The following is an 18,073-nucleotide window of genomic DNA, read 5'->3' as shown; positions in this document are numbered from 1 at the left end:
TAATTATTTCTGAGCGTCCTTCAGCGTCTGACTCTTGTTGTCCACTTCACCCTCCGACCGCTAGTTGGCAGCAGAGCACACGGAGCCTCTTTGAGCAGCTCTACTCTGCACAAAACAGCAGAAAGACTGCCGCCCGCCAGAGGCAGTTCTGTTGTTATGAGACATGAACTATTTAGTTTTTACTTGGAATGGATACCAAACAGAAACTCTGAGCCATGTTGCTGCCAGTAAGATGAAAAAACGTGGATTGCTGTGCTTTTTAGCAGCTCAGATAAATAAGAGACAATGAAGCATGGCAGCAGCTAATAGGCTAATGCGCTTAGCATCTGCTAACATGCTCAACTACCCCTGGCTGCAGCCTGCAGAACTGCACAACATAGTGGAATGCTGGAACGCTGAATGTGTACACGCTGTGGAATGTTAACCCCGCCCACATTTAGCCTGTCTTCTTCATTGGTTTTACAAGTTTCCATGTGCAATATTGCCACCTACCGGTTTTTAAGGAGTTTTTCCTTACCGTGAAGGGGGGGGGTCTAAGGGCAGGAATAACAGTTTAGTTTAGTCTGTTTTGTTAAAGTTTAGTATTTTCCTAATGCATTCTTTGTAATCATGATCCCCTTTTATTGTTTTTCATTGCGCTAAATAAAATATAAATTTAATTGAATTAGAGAATTTATACAGTGATTCCTGTCTTCTTATGCCTTTTACAAGTTTCCATGTGCATGTATTAGGGAGTTAATAAATTCTGTCTGGCCTCACAGACTCAAAAAAATAACTCATTGGATGAACTCAATTTAATTGTTTTGTCAGGATTTACATCCAATAAATATGAGTAACCCCACCTCAAAGAAAATTCTTCCATGTAACGAAATATAATCGAGTTAATCGAACTCAGTTTTATCAAGAAAGGCAAAGGAAAAAAAAAACAAGCAACAGCGGTCTAATGTCAGATTCCAACTCAGAACCTCTGAGTTATAAACCCGCCAACTAAGCCACTGAGCTAACACTCTGTTGATGAAGTGAGGCTGCCGGTATAAATAAATAGATTCCTTATTTCTATAAATGACGCTCTTCGTGTATCGTCTTATTGGGAGAAGCCGAGTTGAAACGATTTCATGCCACAGTTTCGTTTTTTACGTGGAAAAAACGAACTAAAGTTTTCACTTTTGAAAAGTCGAAGGATTTGAAGGACTAATAGTCATACCAGGCATTACATTAGATGAAGGAGTTGAACATTTTAATAGTTGAATGGTTAAAATAGGTGAAAAATTGTAGCCGTGAGACGGCAAAAAGCATAAAGATAAACAGGAAAACAGCATTCAACAGCATGCCCCTTACTTGAACTCAATTATTTTGGATTACTGGAGTTATAGGGTAAACTATTAATACATTTTGTGTTAGGTCAATTAAATGTAGATACAATCTTTTAAAATAAATATTTTTAAATAAAACAAACATAATTGTATTGTGTTACATGAAAGAGGGACTTGAATCATTTTTTTTGAGTGATATAAAAAAAATTGCACCATTCAAATTTTCCTCCCCTCTGTTCTCTTTCTTCCTCATACAATTCACAATGACACAAAATGTGCTCCACTGATTCTTCCCCTTTCCTGCAATCACAACTGCTGTGACAAAGGTGAATCAAATGCACAGGCTCAGCGTGGGCGGGGTTAACATTCCACAGCGTGTTCACATTCCTCTGCGTTCCAGCATTCCACTATGTTGACCCATTCTGCAGGCTGCAGCCAGGGCTTACTCAACATGCTAGCAAAGGGGGCTAAAGTTCTGCAGAACCTCAAAGCAATGGATTCTAGTTTAGGGACCTGATGGATCAGAGGGATATGTACAATCCTCTGAAAAAGCCTGACTGTGGTGATCAGCATTACCAGTTACTTCTGTGTGTGAAGCGTGGCTGCAAAGGTGCAACAGAGCAGATATGTAAACAAAGCCCCTTCTTTGTCAAATTAAAGCAACTTTCGTTCGTTCTGTCATGCTGCCTCATCATCACACTTTGTTTCTGGAAAGAATCAGTGTGTGTGCCCCACTCTTTATTTTTAAAGCACCATTCAGGCTCCTGAACTGTTTAAAAGCACTAGAGAAGCTACATTAATGCTGAAAATAAACAGTATTTTATTTCCCCAATAGAATTAGAAACTTATTGGTTAAGGCTCATTCATTGTTTGTTTTTTCTTACACCTGAAAAAAATATTTATATATTTTTTAAATCAGACAAGGTTGACTGTTCCCTTTCTATATTTTAACTTACCAAAATAAAAGCACTATGAATTTGCTTTGGTGAATGCAACTTATATATGAGATACAATAGGCTCCGTGCACGAAAGTAAGGAGTTCTACTTCCGCCGCCTTGAGTGTGAGGCCGACCATTTCCGCCTTGCGACTTCTATAGCAGCGACACGGCAGATTTTGATTGCGTAAGATGGCATATATCACCCGTTTTCTACAAGGTCTCCCGAAAATCGACGTGAACGACATCTACAGGATTGTCGACCAGTGCGTGGTTACATGGGCAAAATATCGTGTCTAAAATATATAGTGTCGAAAATACCGAAAGGAAATGTGTCCCGTTGTAAACAAACCTGTGCTGTCACATATTTATGCAGCAGCTCGGTAATATACAAGGCGATCTTCCAAACGTGCTTTTATTAATTTTATGAATATTATGAAGTGCCTGTTCGCTCATCATTTTATATTTAATCCTTGTGGTCAGTGCTTTTTTTGTGGAAGAAGAACAGAACTGAAGAACAACCCAGTGTTAGGATAGGCCAACAACACGGGCTAACAACATTAGCCTTTTAATGGAGACAAAATCCAGGACAAACCATGTGGGAAACGCTGCAATCTGCATCCTGGCTGCACGTAAATGATCAGCCTTTATTTGTCGGGGCACAAATTAGAAACACAATTCCATGTGTCGTGATTTTTTTGAACAGTTTCTAAGGACTGAGCGGCATTTCTGCTCTGAAAAGCAGTGCTTAACATTGTGATCATTAAACCGAATTTGACCATTTTATGACAGTGGAAGACATTAAAATTCAGGTTGAGTTTCAAATTCATATTTTAAAAAACAGAAAGAAAACATGTTTCGGTAAAATATCGGGATACGTATCGTATCGCCAGACTCTTGCCAATACACACCCCTAGTTACGCCCAATGCCGGAACACATAGATACAGATTTGATGTGCATGCAGACTGTTACCCTCATGGTCAAAATGGTGAAATTCAGAGTATAAAGTTAAACACAGGACGTTTCTGGAAGAATGGGAAGATTCTTACTTTTTACTGAACAGAATGGCGTCACGATGTTTATCATTATGAGCTCTTAGAAGCAGTAAAATAGTTCATGGCAGAATAGAACAAAACGTATCCCGGATAAAATGAAAAGATTTTCCTGATCTGACACAAATTGTCTCCGTTATTAACAAGTTGAAGCTTTTCAAAGTGCACATTCAAAACGGCCATCATTCCACTTTCCTTTTTGTGGAGCTCACAGCAGAAGGCTGCAATCAAAATGAATAAAGCGCAGAACGTTACGCTGTTTTCGCAACTGGACAGAAACGACCGCAGATCACTTTTCTCATCGACCCTTTAATGCAGAGACTGACTGCCTGAGATCCCCACTTGTCACTGATGAGGCAGCGAGAGAACCAGAAATGATTGAGCTGAAATCTCTTTTGAATGAAGGTACAAATTAATTTAAGTTGCACACAACTGAAATGTAATTTATTTAATGTGTTTATTGTGAATATGAATTACTTAGACACCAGAAAGATGCTCTGTCCAGATGTTTGTGTATTTTTTGGTGCAAGTATCATTGAAAGAGGAATATTGAGATACAAAGAATTTCCAGTTAAATACTGTTGGATGAATGGTGAAATATTCAGTTTTTTTCTGACTTCAGAGGAGTCGGTGCCTCACCAGCATCAACCTAACTGCACGTCACTAAGTAGTTGTGTGTGTCAGAAAGAGGCAGAGAAAAGACTGAGATAGATAGAGAGAGAGAGAGTGTGTGTGTGTGTGTAGAGGGGGTATCTGACCTCCTGGGTAGTCGCTGTGTTAACTCTGGCTAAGCTGCATTTGATGTGTGTATTTATTTCACTTTCCTTGAAATAAACACAAGTACAATACTTGCTGTTGTGTTGTAGGGAGAGGAGTGTGTTATGGAAAATAATACGGCTTTAATTGCGTGTTTGTGTGCGTCTTGGCAGGTCAGTGTGTGGTGTGGCTCTTTGTCTCTCACAGTGAAAAAATTCGGCTCTTGGTGTCAAACTTGTTTGCCACCCCTGAACTAGAGTGAAGCTCACTCTACCGCACCACACTCCGCTAACAGGAGTGTGGTGCTTTCCTTATTCCTAATCTTCAGAAAGCTGTGAGCGTTCAGCGCCAGTTGCCTAACTGCCAGGAACAAGCCATCAAAGGGTGCAGTACTATCCAACTTCCGGCCAATAACCTGTCTCTCCACAACATGGAAGCTCATTTCAGGGGTCATTGCAACCAAGATAAACAGGCACATGGATGAATTCATGAGCAACACACAGGCATTGGTAGATATTCCATAGGTGCCAAACACCAACTCCTGGTTGACAGAACAATCGCTCAAGACTGCAAGTCACGGCCCACCAACCTGCTCAACCAGGAAGGAAGAAGCCCTGAGGACCAGAGCCATAGAGGCTCAGATCTACCACACCAGACAAGACCCAAGGTGTAAATCTACCACACCAGACAAGACCCAAGGTGTAGGCTGTGCAAAGAGGCGCCTGAAACAATCCAGCACATAACTGCAGGATGTAAGATGCTGGCAGATAAAGCATACATGGAGCGCCACAATCAAGTGGCTGGAAGAATATACAGGAACATGTGTGCAGAATATGAACTGGAAACCCCAAGATCAAAATGGGAAACACCTCTGAAGGTGGTAGAGAATGAGAGGGCAAAGATCCTGTGGGACTTCCAGATCCAGACTGATAGGATGGTAATGGAGAACCAACCAGACATTGTAGTGGTGGATAAAGAACAGAGGAAAGCCGTTGTGGTGGATGTGGCAGTACCAAGCGATTGGAACATCAGGAAGAAGGAACATGAGAAACTGGAGAAATACCAGGGACTCAGAGAAGAACTGGAGAAAGCCTGGAAAGTGAAGGTGACAGTGGTGCCTGTGGTAATTGGAGCACTCGGGGCAGTAACCCCCAAGCTGGAGGAGTGGCTACAACAGATACCTGGAAAGACCTCAGACCTCTCAGTCCAGAAAAGCGCAGTGCTAGGAACAGCTAAGATACTGCGCAGGACCCTCAAGCTCCCAGGCCTCTGGTAGAGGACCCAAGCTTGTCGGTGCGCGTAACTTCAGGAGAACTCACGTGACCAATACAGCCACTGTGTCGGTGTGTCACAGATGACACAACGACACAAAAAGCATGTCAACCAGCAGTGTTGCCAGAATATGCGGTTTTCCACCCAACTGGGTGGGTTTGATTTTGATTTTGCGGAGAAAATCTGATTTGGGCAGTTTTCGCGTCAATTTGAAGGGTTTTAGTTAGTTTTATTATAAGTCTCTAAGCTATCTTTTATTTTGAAAGATATTTTATTTTGAAAAATTACAGGATCTTCTCGGTTACATTACTGTCACTTGGGTGCTAAATCAGTCCAGTCGTGAGTTTAACAGAGTAGGGAAAAAACAAATGTTTGATGCGCGCCCTGCTTCCAGCTGTTGAATGATTTTCGCGCTTGTGGGCCCCCATTTTCCTCGCCCACCTGTGTTTTCTTTTAATGAATCTTCACTTAAGGTGTTGAATGTGGTGTTTTAATGAGGTTCATGGAATTATTTGATAGTTTCAATAGTGTTTTTGGCTGTTTGTTGCTCCTGTTCCTCTTGGTTTCCACTTGATCGAGCAAAATATAATTCCATTTGAAACTGACTCTTATTTGAAGTGAACCTTTTTGTGTTTTGGAGGTTAAATGTGGCATTTGTTCTGTAGAACTGTCAAACGTAACCCTTGTTCTATCCTAGGCACCTTACCGTTGGGAGTTGGGTCATCTAGACCCACTAGACAGTGCGCTGAACCTTTTCAGCGCACCTTTTCTTTTTTTTTTTCTTAACTGGTGTCCATGGATTACATGAAATCTTTCCCCCTTTATCCACCTTTGTCATGGTAGGGAGAACACGTCAATGTAAGGGCGGGGTCATCTAAGATAGCACAAGGGTTAAATCAATACAGTTTGGACAATGTGCTGAAACGATTCACGAGGCTCATCTACCCATCACTAGTTGCCAGTGCTGACGGCGCTGCTGGTTGTGGTTCTGCTCCTGGAACTGTGCTGTGAGGCCAAAAGAGGAAGTCAAGTCATGACACCCTTTAAATAAGGGGTCTCAAACTTGCGGCCCACGGGCTATTTGTGGCCCCCAAGATAATATTTTGCGGCCCCCGCCTTAGTATGAAAGTTTAATGTTAATGCGTCCCCCCAGTTTGTGTGAACGAGACTTTTTCAGTGTTGTGCGTGAAGCTGACAAAGCAACCAATCACAGTGGGGTAAATGACTCTTGGGAGCGTGACATTAACCGGGCTTGAAAGCAGGGAAACATTTAAGACAGGAAACCTGACAGCCCCCTTCCTTGGACCACATTAAGGAGTTCTTTCCTTTCCTTTTTAGAACGTATCTATTCGCTCGTAATTTTCTAAATACATGCAGTCCGTGCTGAACATTTCTCTGGGCCGCACAGACCCGAAGGAGGGTTAAGGTTATGGTTACGGTTTGGCGCGGCAGCGTATCAACCCTGACCAAATGCTTCTCGTGCAGGCTGTTACTCCAGCCCACCGCTCCCGCAGGAGGTGGATTGCTGCGGAGAGTTCGTGTTTTAGACGAACCAGCGCCTGGCTTGGATCTTAGCTAGACCAGGCCGGGGGGGGGGGAGATGAAGGTGAAGCTGCAGCGAGACTGAAGGAGAACAGTTTATTATATCTTTTATATTGATTTTAATGTTTTGTGATGTATGTAGCTTTTATTTAATCAATAGGTATTTGAAATTGTTTTAATTGATCACTCAACTACAAAAACCGTTAGGACACATTTCCCATAATGCAATGTTTTGTAGTCATTTGGTGGCTTTCAGTCAGCAGAGTACTAAATTTCCAGCTGCGTTGGTGTAGGTTGGGGCCTTGCTCCCCCCCCTTTCTGGTGATTTTTTTTGATGATTGACAGGTAATGCTGGGGCAAAACATAAGTCACACATCAGGTGATCTGCGCAGCGTTTCGTCCACCTGGGTGATCTCAAACACGCTGATTGTGCATCTTGGCTGCACATATTTGGTGTCACCAACATACATTTCCATCCATTTTTAAACTTCTCTGATCTCAGGTATCAGTAACGATTGTTCTGATCTCCAGTGAACAGCGCCTGTTAGTTTATGAACCAGTTTGAATTCAGTAGAAAAATATAGGAGTGGCTGACCGGCTGCTCTGCAATAACTTGTGACCAGAGTTTAAATGTGCAAAAAGTCATAAGAAAGAAAATCCAAAAATGGTTTCTGAATTTTGTTTCTCCTTAACTGATTTGTGGTTTAAAGAGTTTAAATTAAACACCAACTCAAAATTGGGAGCACATCCTCTATGATTTCAATAAGTCCGAGTCCAGTCCAGATTTCCTGACAATCATCTTCATCCACACTGAGGCTCTCAGCTGTTTGGGAGGAAGTGCTGCCAAGTGTCCATCAGTGAGAAGAAGACAAGAGAAGCCGTGTTCAGAAGAACCATTGATGGATTTACAGAACTGTAGAATTTAAGTCTTCTTTAGTGTTTAATAGTTATAATTCAACAGTGTTAACTGAACTGTGTTAATAAGGATGTTTAAATTAGAAAATAGCAGATATAGAAGACTAATTAAACAGAAATGTATTACTGATTTATTCACTTATTCATTTTTTTATTTACCTATTTTATTTGAATGAAAGTTTTATAATTACATTTTGTACAGAAAACAGTTACTGATAGAGTATAGTTAATAGTTTAGTATAGTATATGTTCCATACAAATTTATTAGCTCTCAGACAAGTTGCGTGTGTGTGCGTTGAAGTTGCGGACCCCCCTCAGCTAGACCCTGCCTTCAGTGGCCCTCAGGTAAATTGAGTTTGAGACCCCTGCTACCCCTTTAAATGCTCCAGTCAGGCAATTGGGCAGGTGCCATCCACAGCAGCCTCCAAGGGGAGAAACCATGGATTTATTTAATGTTTATTTGCTTTTGTTATTATTCGTTTTGTTCTAAGTTTGTACAACTTTTTTTTGTTTTTTTTTCTTTTCCACTAAGACACCAAGTTTTGTATGTAGTCTTGTCTATAATCTTTGTTAAATGTTGTTAGTGTCCCCCCCATGTTTCTCAGGTGGTCATTTCAGCCACTATATATGTTCCCCCCGTTGTTTCAGTTTGTTTCTGTTACTCGGTCTGTTCAGTAGGAGAAGTTAAAGTTAGGTTTGTTGCCTGAGTTAATAATGTTTCTGTTGACCCCTTTAATGGCCCTGTTTTTAAATTATTTACATTTTTTTGAGAAAAATTCAACTTTCATTTTTTGATACATTTTCTGTTGTCCTCTTCTTCTGCAGGATACCTCACAGTCAGGTTTTTAACATTGAAAAAGTGTAATGTTTTTTAACAGAAGACACTTCTGATCTTTTTATGAACACATACTTTTCTTAAAAGCATCGACTTTCCATTTAAGCCCTGATGTTTAATTCTATGGTCAATTATTTACAACTTGAACTTTCTAAAAAATTAACTTTATTTAAATTATGAATGTTTTTTTCCATGCACAAAGAAGGGGTGAAGTTTAAAGCTGGTGATAAATATTAAATAATTACTTTAAAAAAGGAAACATCATGCATTATGAAATATGTGCAACGTTTTGCATCATTGTGTTCTTCCAGATCAGTGTGTTGTAGTTGTGAGTCTCAGTCCCTTACAGTTACAATGACATGGAGCAACAAGTGAGTGTGTGCTTGTGTTGGCTGACGCAGTGTCAGCAAGAACTAGAAATTAACAGTGGACCTGAATGCAGCTCTCAATGACAGCACATAAGTGTGGAAATTCTATTCATTCATTCATTTTCTATTCCGTTTTATCCCTTTCGGGGTCACGGGGCTACTGGAGCCTATCCCAGCCACTTGTGGGCGAAGGCAGGGGACACCTGGACAGGGGGGTATTCCAGAAAGCAGGTTATGCTAGCTCCCACGGTAAGTTTGAGGCTAAGGAAGTTGATAACCTCAGCTTTCGGTTCCAGAAATGGAGGTATGTTTCAGTGTATGTCAAGTTGCCATGGCAACTCATGCTCTGAACATAACCTGGTCTGGAGCAGGTTTAGTTGAAGGTTAGTTTGTTTTCAGAGAGGTGAAGCAGCATGGCGTGTCCATTTGAAGATGATTTAGTGGATGAAGAAGCTCAGATAATACTTTTTCCACCGTGAGAGGGTGATAAGACCACATATGGATGTTGGAAAGAGAAACTTTTTTACTTTGATCTAACTTAATTATTTGCTTCAGTTAAGATAAATCATTTTTTTGTTAAGTCAGCTTAAAAATAACACGTAGTTTTCAGACAGTTATTTTGCTTTCATTCAAATGAATTCAATTAAGTAGGTGTAACTTTGGTGCTGCTGTTAGATCGGCACCGCAAGGGATTGTGGGATACCATTCCCTTTGCCTGTCTGGACGAATTTGGGTTCAAGTGTGGCTTTTTGACCAAATGTGTTCAGTTGTATAGCTATTTTACTGTGTTTTGCCGAGTTATTTTGTCCTATTTTGCTCAAGTCTCTGCACCATGAGGGAGAGGGAGGGAGAGGATGATGAGTTTATATAGCACCACTACGGTTGACAGGTATATTGACAATGCCAGAAAATTCCTAAATGAATGACTGCACTAAGTACACACTTTATTGTTCTTTTTATTGTTATGAAAATGAGGATCTGCCGGCTCAAACTTAGACATATGAGAGTTCAAGAATTTTAATTCATTACGATGGAAATAATATTACTTGAAAATTGGATAAGTTATATATATATATATATATATATATATATATATATATATATATATATATATATATATATATATATATATATATATATATATATATATATATATATATATATATATATATATATATATGTGTCACATGAAAATGGAAATAAGATCAGAAACTTGTGCGTTTACTTTGTCTGTTCTAATACAAGCAGAAACTCTTTCTTTTGCTGATGATGCAGCCGTGTTACTTTTTTGATGGACGTATAATCTTCATACGCCGTCATTAAACTCAGACTCCGTCTCACTGAAGTATAGCACTTTCTTTTTTTCTCCACGCGTTTCCATGTTGACTCCGGATATCGGCGATCTATTGAGAATGTCTTTATGTACCTGCTGTGCACGTGCATTAACCCAGGGTTACCGTGGCGGCCGTGGTGCAGCGGTAGGGCGGTCGACCCATGATCGTAAGATTGCAGGTTCAATTCCCACCTTGCACGCCCATGAGTCGAAGTGTCCTTGGGCAAGACACTGAACCCTATGAGGTGCCGTGTCGGACATTATTCAGAATTAGCATTCAGAAACACATATGAAATCTCTCACACACACTATCGAAAATGCTCTCACACACACAACTGAAAATTCTCTTACACACACTACCAAAATACTCACACACATACTACTGAAATTTTCAATAGAAACGACGGAAGGCATTTCAGTAGAGACAGTTTTTTTTAAACTTTATTGTTAGAAACGAAGTTGGTCAACGGAAGGCATTTCAGTGGAAATGAACCTGTGTCCGAATTCCTGCCCTAATCCCTAACTACAAAAACCCTATATAGTGCAGCACTATATAGTTTTCTATATAGTTCTCTGAATTTTAAAAGCAATTTGGACACCCATGCTCACTACTTTTTCTTTCGGGTGTTGTTCATAAGGTGCTTGACACGAAAACAAATTGGCGCATTACCGCCACCACCTGGTCTGGAGGCAAACTACTCCTATTTAACGCAGAGAATGACACCTATTTGTCAGAGTAAAAACACAATAAATATGGACATTTTACAAAGACTGCTGTGTTCTGATCATGGAAAACGTGGCTGATTTATAAATAATTAAATTACAACACTACAACACTTTGGTGTTGATTTAATGTATTTGTTCATAAATAAACCCCCAAGTTATTTGTTCATACCAATATTTATTTTTTGTTTTTGTGCCGCTGAACGATTAACGGGCTCTTGCGAAGAGGCATTTTTTTCTGTAGTTTTCTTACACCTTACCAAAAATGGCTTTGAATATGAATCTGTCCTTGTTCATGGCAATAATTCAACCGTTTTTCGTGAGATCATTTTGTATCGTCCCCCGCCCCGCAGGAAAAAAAACAGGTATTGGTATTGATATTATTAAAGATATTCATGTCCCTCCTCCAGCCTCATCTTTTCATGCATTCCTCCTTTGTGTAATGTGCAACTTAATTATTCAATATATTTTCACAAATCCTGTTCGGTTAAAAGTGTGCGTGTGTCCGCGCGCAGACAGACGGCCTGAAACGCGCTGAACCAGCTGGTAAAGATGCAGGTCAAAGTAAAAAAAAACATTGTAATGGTTCAACAGAGCTGAAAATCTATGAATTAATTTTTTCCTGACGCAAAAATAATTTTTTTTAGCTTCAGCCTTTTCCAGTTTTTGCTGTTTTGCGCCTCAGTTGGGCATCGGCACGCAGATCTGAACACCATGCGTGTCAAACGATGAAGCTCGTTTGTGGTTCTTCTCTGCTTCATCCATTGACATCATGTCCCTGCCAGGAAACCTCTGCTTTTTCCTTATCCAGCGCAGTGTTGCCAGATAGATTGACGCTCTTTCATCCTTCTGCTGCCCCAACTATCGTGCGTGCTCTCTGTAGAATACACGGGGAGCGCGGGGAAAAACAACTCTCAGCTGCAGAGGATGTGAACAGGTGAACAGGTAGAGAGGAGAAGCTGGTAGAGAGGCGGAGGAGGGGCTTTGGCTTCAAACTCTGTCAGAGAGATGAAAACACGGGCATCAGATTCAGACGCAGCTTTCACTGCAGGAGTTGAAGCAGAGACTTTCTCTGGGATGATTTTATGAACTCAAACATGGAAACATGATTACCAAGTAGAACTCTTCAAAATAATAAACCTGATCTCTCCACATTCTCAGTGTCTACCATGCAGTGGCGGTTCTACACTAACTTACTTACTCCCTGGGCGAGTAACCCCACCAGCGCCCCCCCCCCCCCCCCCCCCCCCCCCCCCCCCCGCGCACACATACAAAATTTTACAACATCCTGTTGTGTTCCCTATCTTCTATTTAGCCATTTTACTCAAAAAATTCATGAATTTTCTAGACTCGTATTACAGGGGGGTCAAACTCAGTCACACAGGGGCCTAAGTTAAAAACACGCTTAAGGTTTTGAGCCGAAGAAGATAAAGATTTACTGAACTGCACACTAAAGCTAAACTTTTAAACCTTTTACACTGAACTTTTTGAACATAAATATGAATTAAAAACAGGAACATTAATCCAGAATAACTCAAGTTAAACCTTAAATAACTTGTAATATTTTGTTCTCCATTTAAATATATTCTGTCAAAATTATACAAATATGAACATGCTGCAGGACAAAAAACAAAGAAAGCCTGGAAATATTAATAAGAAATTACATATCAAATAATTCCATTTTTTTGCTCTTTCATCATTTTTTAGAGCATTTTTTTTTTAGAGCTGGACTCCTGCTTCATTTTTAGCAATAATTTCTTAATGTGTGACGTCCTGTGTGTGTCTTTGTGAAACATATCAGAGGGGTTAGATCTAAAAACAAAACTTATTGTGATTAATATGTTTATGTCTTATAAAACATTAAAGACTAAATCTTAGAACTCATCAGTGGGATTACTCCAAAAATATTTGGCATTTCCCTAAATTTGTGCAACACCAACAGTAGAAATCCTCCAAAAAAACTCAATCCATAAAAAATGGTCTGCGCTCATCCCCCCTCCCCCTCCCCTTCCCTCTGACACACGCGGCTCCGTCTCTATGACGACAGCGCGCAGCTGCGGTCCAGAGTTGATTGTCAGATAGAAAAAGACTCCCAATCACCTGTTAGTGTGATTATGCCAGCCACCGGCGAGTTGCGCTCCCCTCTCGAGTTTTTTGACTTATGTTCCATTATGTTCCAAAGACTACCGCAAAGAGGTGTGGCAGCAAGCGTCTTGTAGCAGAGGGCGGTGGTCACGTGCGCATCGGGTCTGCTGTGTCGGAGCAAAGAATTGTGGGAAATAATCTCCATTGCCTGCTTTTTTCGAAATTGGGTTGAGCATGGATGTTTGTTCTGCCTAATTCCTTTTCATGTGCCTGTTTTACGTTGTTTCACTCTGAGGTATTCTTTTTTTTTTTTTGCACCATAAGTGTGAAGAGGAAATAGGAGGAAGACATTCTTAATAGTCTGATGTGTCACAGGAAAAGCAATAAGTGTCGGCTGCTGAAGCAATTTCAAATTAAAAGCTCCAAGCTTCCTCTTTGAATTCAGTATGTAGCACATTATGTGTAACGCATCAGGCACGGCAAATGCCGCCCCCTATGACGTGCCGCCCTGGGCGACCGCCCACATCGCCCATATCAAAAACCGCCACTGCTACCATGCATTGATGCACACATCGCTCCATACAGCGATCAGACCATAACCTCTAGCTGGTAGCTCCGCCCACACGCGGCAGCGGTGTCAGTCTTTAAAGAACACAATTTCTAAGAGGCGGAGCGGGGCGTTGCACACCCCCAACAACAGGTTAGATGACAGTGGCCATTAGGCGTCTCTAACTGGTGCTTTCACGGAGTTTCAGTACATAAGACTCCAACAGCCGCACAGCCTAACGTGGTCCGCTAATATACATTCATGATTAATGATGATTCCCGCAGGTTTTTTTTTCTGCCGCCCGCTCCCGCCCGCAGCACAATTCAAACCGCCCAATCACGCGAGATTTTGGTTGGGTCCCGCGGACCCGGCGGGACCCAATCCCAATGCAGCCCTCTACATCGATCCACACTGGTTTTTCGTAGAGACTTCTGGGAAATTTCTAGTGCAGGCTGCCGATACGCATCACCATAGCAACGCTTTTGACTGCCGTTAAATCTCGTGATAATCAGCCAACTTCCGTTTCTACTGAAATGCCTCCCATTTCTCTCGAAATTTTCAGTTGTGTTTGTGACAGCATTTTCAGTTGTGTGTGTGAGAGCATTTTCAGTTGTGTGTGTGAGAGCATTTTCAGTTGTGTGTGTGAGAGCATTTACAGTTGTGTGTGTGAGAGCATTTTCAGTTGTGTGTGTGAGAGCATTTTCAGTTGTGTGTGTGAGAGCATTTTCAGTTGTGTTTGTGAGAGCATTTTCAGTTGTGTGTGTGAGAGATTTCACACGTGTATGTGAATGAATATATTTTCAGTTGTATGTATACAAGCATTTCACTAGTGTGTGTGAGAGATTTCATACGTGTTTATGAATGCTAATTCTGAATAATGTCCTACACGGCACCTCATAGAACCCCACCTTTCCTCTGGTGGTAGGCAGGCGCCTGTGTTTGGCAGCGGAGCCGCCATCAGTGTCTGAATGTGTGAGTGAATGTGTGTGTGACTGGGTGAATGGGTCTGTGACTGTGAAGCGCTTTGTCCTTGTAGGAAGAAAGGCGCTATATAAGTATACGCCATTTACCATTTACCAAGTTGAGCATAATTATGCTAACTCATATCCGGTCTTTTGGAACCGACATACCCAGAGTAAGCAAGTTCAGGCGGATTTCAGCCAGAATTCAGGGATAAAGTCAGGCTAGTTTAAACATGCTTCCTGGAATACCCCCCAGGTCGCCAGTCTGACGCAGGGTAGAATATCCTCAATCACACATCCATACACTCTCACACTCACACCTATGGACAATTTAGAGTTACCAATTAACCTATGAAACATGTTTTTGGACGGTGGGAGGAAGCTGGAGATCCCGGAGAAAACCCACGCATGCACGGGGAGAACATGCAAACTCCACACAGAAAGGTCCCCCATTGATGTTGTGTTTTTCATGTCCCCTAGCCGGGACTTGAACCAGAGGTCTTCTTGCTGTGAGGCAAGAGCGCTAACCACTGCCCCACCGTGCAGCCTGGAAATTCCATCCAGTCCCTAAATTCACCACATGTAAGGGCGTATGTGACTATAAAATCTGCACAATAAAGTCAAAAATAAAAGTTCAAACCTACTCTGGGATGTTTGTGGTAGCTAGGTAGGAAGAGGCGGTCACCTAAAAATCATGGTTGTGAGTTTGAGCTCCTTGTCGGAGATAATAAACAATGCCTCACCTGACAAAGTGGCTACTGAAATGATCGGTTCGTTTTTTTCCTAAAGGGATCGCTCTCTGAAATGAATGCTGCTTCGTGACGCCTCTATCTGTTTTATTTTTTTAACACAACGCATACTGAGAGTAAATGTATCACATCTTGAAATAGTTCCATTTGCACCCAGACCCATTTTTCCTTAAAATTATCTCGGGTACCACAAAGAAGTGACCCATAATACACATTTCTGATGTTTTTTCTGTTACATTGATGCCAACATGGATTTCTGTGTGTTAATTTAAAAAAGAAATACTGATTTTTGCTTTTCCTATTGCAAATGTCACCTAATATACAGAGCTTTCACTATTTGATCTCAACAAAATCCTGCTGGATACTCCAGAGTAACTGCAAAAAAAGGAAAAAAGAAAGAAAAACTAAACACTTTGATGTTTTGGAAAATTTTATCTTTATCGATCAGAGAGACTGAGCCACTCACAGTAATGAAGACTGAATCAGGAAATAAAATCCTGTTTTAAACTTATGACCTCAATAACATATTTTTAAAACTTTTTTCTTGAGCTGGAAGATCCTCTCAGACTTACCTCTGTAGCCTCCGCCACCTCCGCCCGACAGACATCCACCCCCACCGCCTCCAAAGCCACCTCGGGTCTGCCAGAACTTTTGACAGGCCTGCCCTCCCTGGCCCCCCAGCACCAGTGGTCTGCCTCCTTGGCTGACAGGAGCACTGTCATTCCAGCCTCCGCCACCACCTGTCAACACATGCTGCACATTAAAAGTCATGCCAGGTAGTCCAAGAGAAAGTCCATCAGTGTCTACAGACAAATGAATATAGATGCTCACATCAGCTCCTCATTGAGTTCAATACAAGAAATGAGACCCTAAACAAGAGATCTGCTAACGTCAGATCAAACATTATAAATAATTAGGAGGACTCCACAATGACTCGCAAAGGCTTTTGTTTATTATAATAAACTTTCAATCTTTTAACCCTGTAAAGCCCACTACACCAATGAATTGACAAAAAATGTAAGTTCTTATTAGAATTATTTTTAGAAACCCTTTGATGAAATCCTATACTGTTAAGGTAGGAGTTCACTGAACACATATTCACCATCATCATACTTAATTAGCAGGCTCCTTCTCTCTGTTGTACGATGTGCTAGGGACACACACAGACTTTTAGCACACAATCCACTGCTGTTTTTTCTCAGACAGATTTCAGAGACACAAACACACTTCTTCAAAGCTGCTGTGCGGCGCACCTGCAGAGTGGGACTTCCCATTGCGCCCCAGTTGGTTGGGGTCATAATCCATCTGCTCCAGCTGGGTCTCTGACTGGCTGTTGTAGCCTCTGCCTCCTCCGCCAGCAGCGATAATGAGGGGGATGTACACTTCTCTGTCCACCTGTGGCAGCAGGGGTAACAGGTCAATTCTGAGCCTCTTCAGTTGATCATGTCCAACGAAGTCTGGACTCTGTTTATGGACTTGTGGCAGATTATATCTAACACTTCTTACATGGCATTTTCTATGGGTGACATCGCATGCGATCCACTCAATTACACAATCAATGGTTGACAAAGAACAACTCAGACCAATCACTGCTTACTGGTGTTGTCTGGTTCTATTATGGCACCGTTTGTATCACAAAAAACAGGCAACTGAATTGACTTCATTAGGTTGGAGCTGGCAGTAAACCAGTTTCTATGGATGATGTCACACTCACTCTGTCCACTTCTCATAGACAGTCAATGGTTACAACAGTTTATTTTTATTATGTTCATTGATAAACAGATATCAGTAAAGTTTAGGCCATTTAGTCTTACTAAGAAAAAAAGACAAGATATCAAGATGTGTGAGTCACATGTCAGTCAAAGATTCGCTGTGACCTGATAGCAAATTTCAAAAACAACAAAATATAAATGACAACAAATAGGGACAATTTTTATGTTAAATGTACTTTGGATCAAAGTTTGGAATACCGCTCACAGCATGAATAAACATAAAGAGAGGCGTCTTTTTCATTTACATCATTTCTTCGTTTTACCTTGAACACGTATGTAGCCCCACCACCTCCTCCTCCCCCTCCCTTCACTTGACTCTTGTCCACCATGGAGCTGCTCTGCTCCTGGCAGATCTTGTTTAGTATGGTGTTGGCCTGCAAAGGGGGAAAAATGTTGATTCACTGAAGAGTTTGTCGGCTGGATTCAAAAAGCGACTGTTGATCTCTAACTCTGAGGGGTTTAGCAGCATCCAGAGCAGATAGTAAATTCAAAGCATGTATTTACTTTCGTATAGGAGCTGAAATGAAAGGCAAAGTGTTACTGATGCACAACAACTCCGGAGAGATTTTAGATTTCGCCGAGCTCAGAGCTAATCCTCTCCATTGTGAATTAATCCCACAGCTGCTGGAAAAATCTTCATTTTCACAGACTTGTCTTTGTTGTTTTACACTCTTTTATGTTCTTAAACTCGCCAAAAGCAGAGGTTGTGTTTGTCAACTTTGCTGCAGGCTGGATGAGGCAAGAAACAGCGGGTTTCATCTTAAGTAGCACAAAGAAAACTTTTGGCAAAGACTTTCCTGCAGAATTCCATAAAGGCAGTCTGCAGGTCAGCCTTTCATTGTTTCCATCTGCTCCACAGAGGTTTGGCACCTTTATGTAGTGGCGCAGGACACTTTGTTGGCGATCGATGTCA

General features: G+C 41.3%; 1 protein-coding gene across 2 annotated transcripts in view; it reads right to left on the bottom strand.

Annotated features, from left to right (window-relative positions):
- Positions 1-18,073, bottom strand: part of alk (ALK receptor tyrosine kinase) — a 650,197-nt gene that overhangs the window by 63,039 nt on the left and 569,085 nt on the right. For both annotated transcript variants that reach the window (XM_023951461.1, XM_023951462.1), the window contains exons 14-16: positions 17,424-17,534; positions 16,642-16,783; positions 15,961-16,128 (exon numbers count right to left, since the gene is read on the bottom strand). In XM_023951461.1, coding sequence (XP_023807229.1) covers positions 15,961-16,128; positions 16,642-16,783; positions 17,424-17,534 — 421 coding nt within the window. The remainder of the gene's footprint in view (positions 1-15,960; positions 16,129-16,641; positions 16,784-17,423; positions 17,535-18,073) is intronic.

This window comes from Oryzias latipes, chromosome 22, assembly GCF_002234675.1.
Source record: "Oryzias latipes chromosome 22, ASM223467v1".
NCBI classification, from domain to species: Eukaryota; Metazoa; Chordata; class Actinopteri; order Beloniformes; family Adrianichthyidae; genus Oryzias; species Oryzias latipes.
Note: the sequence above shows the minus strand (reverse complement) of the source record. Positions and strands in the feature narration are given on the sequence as shown.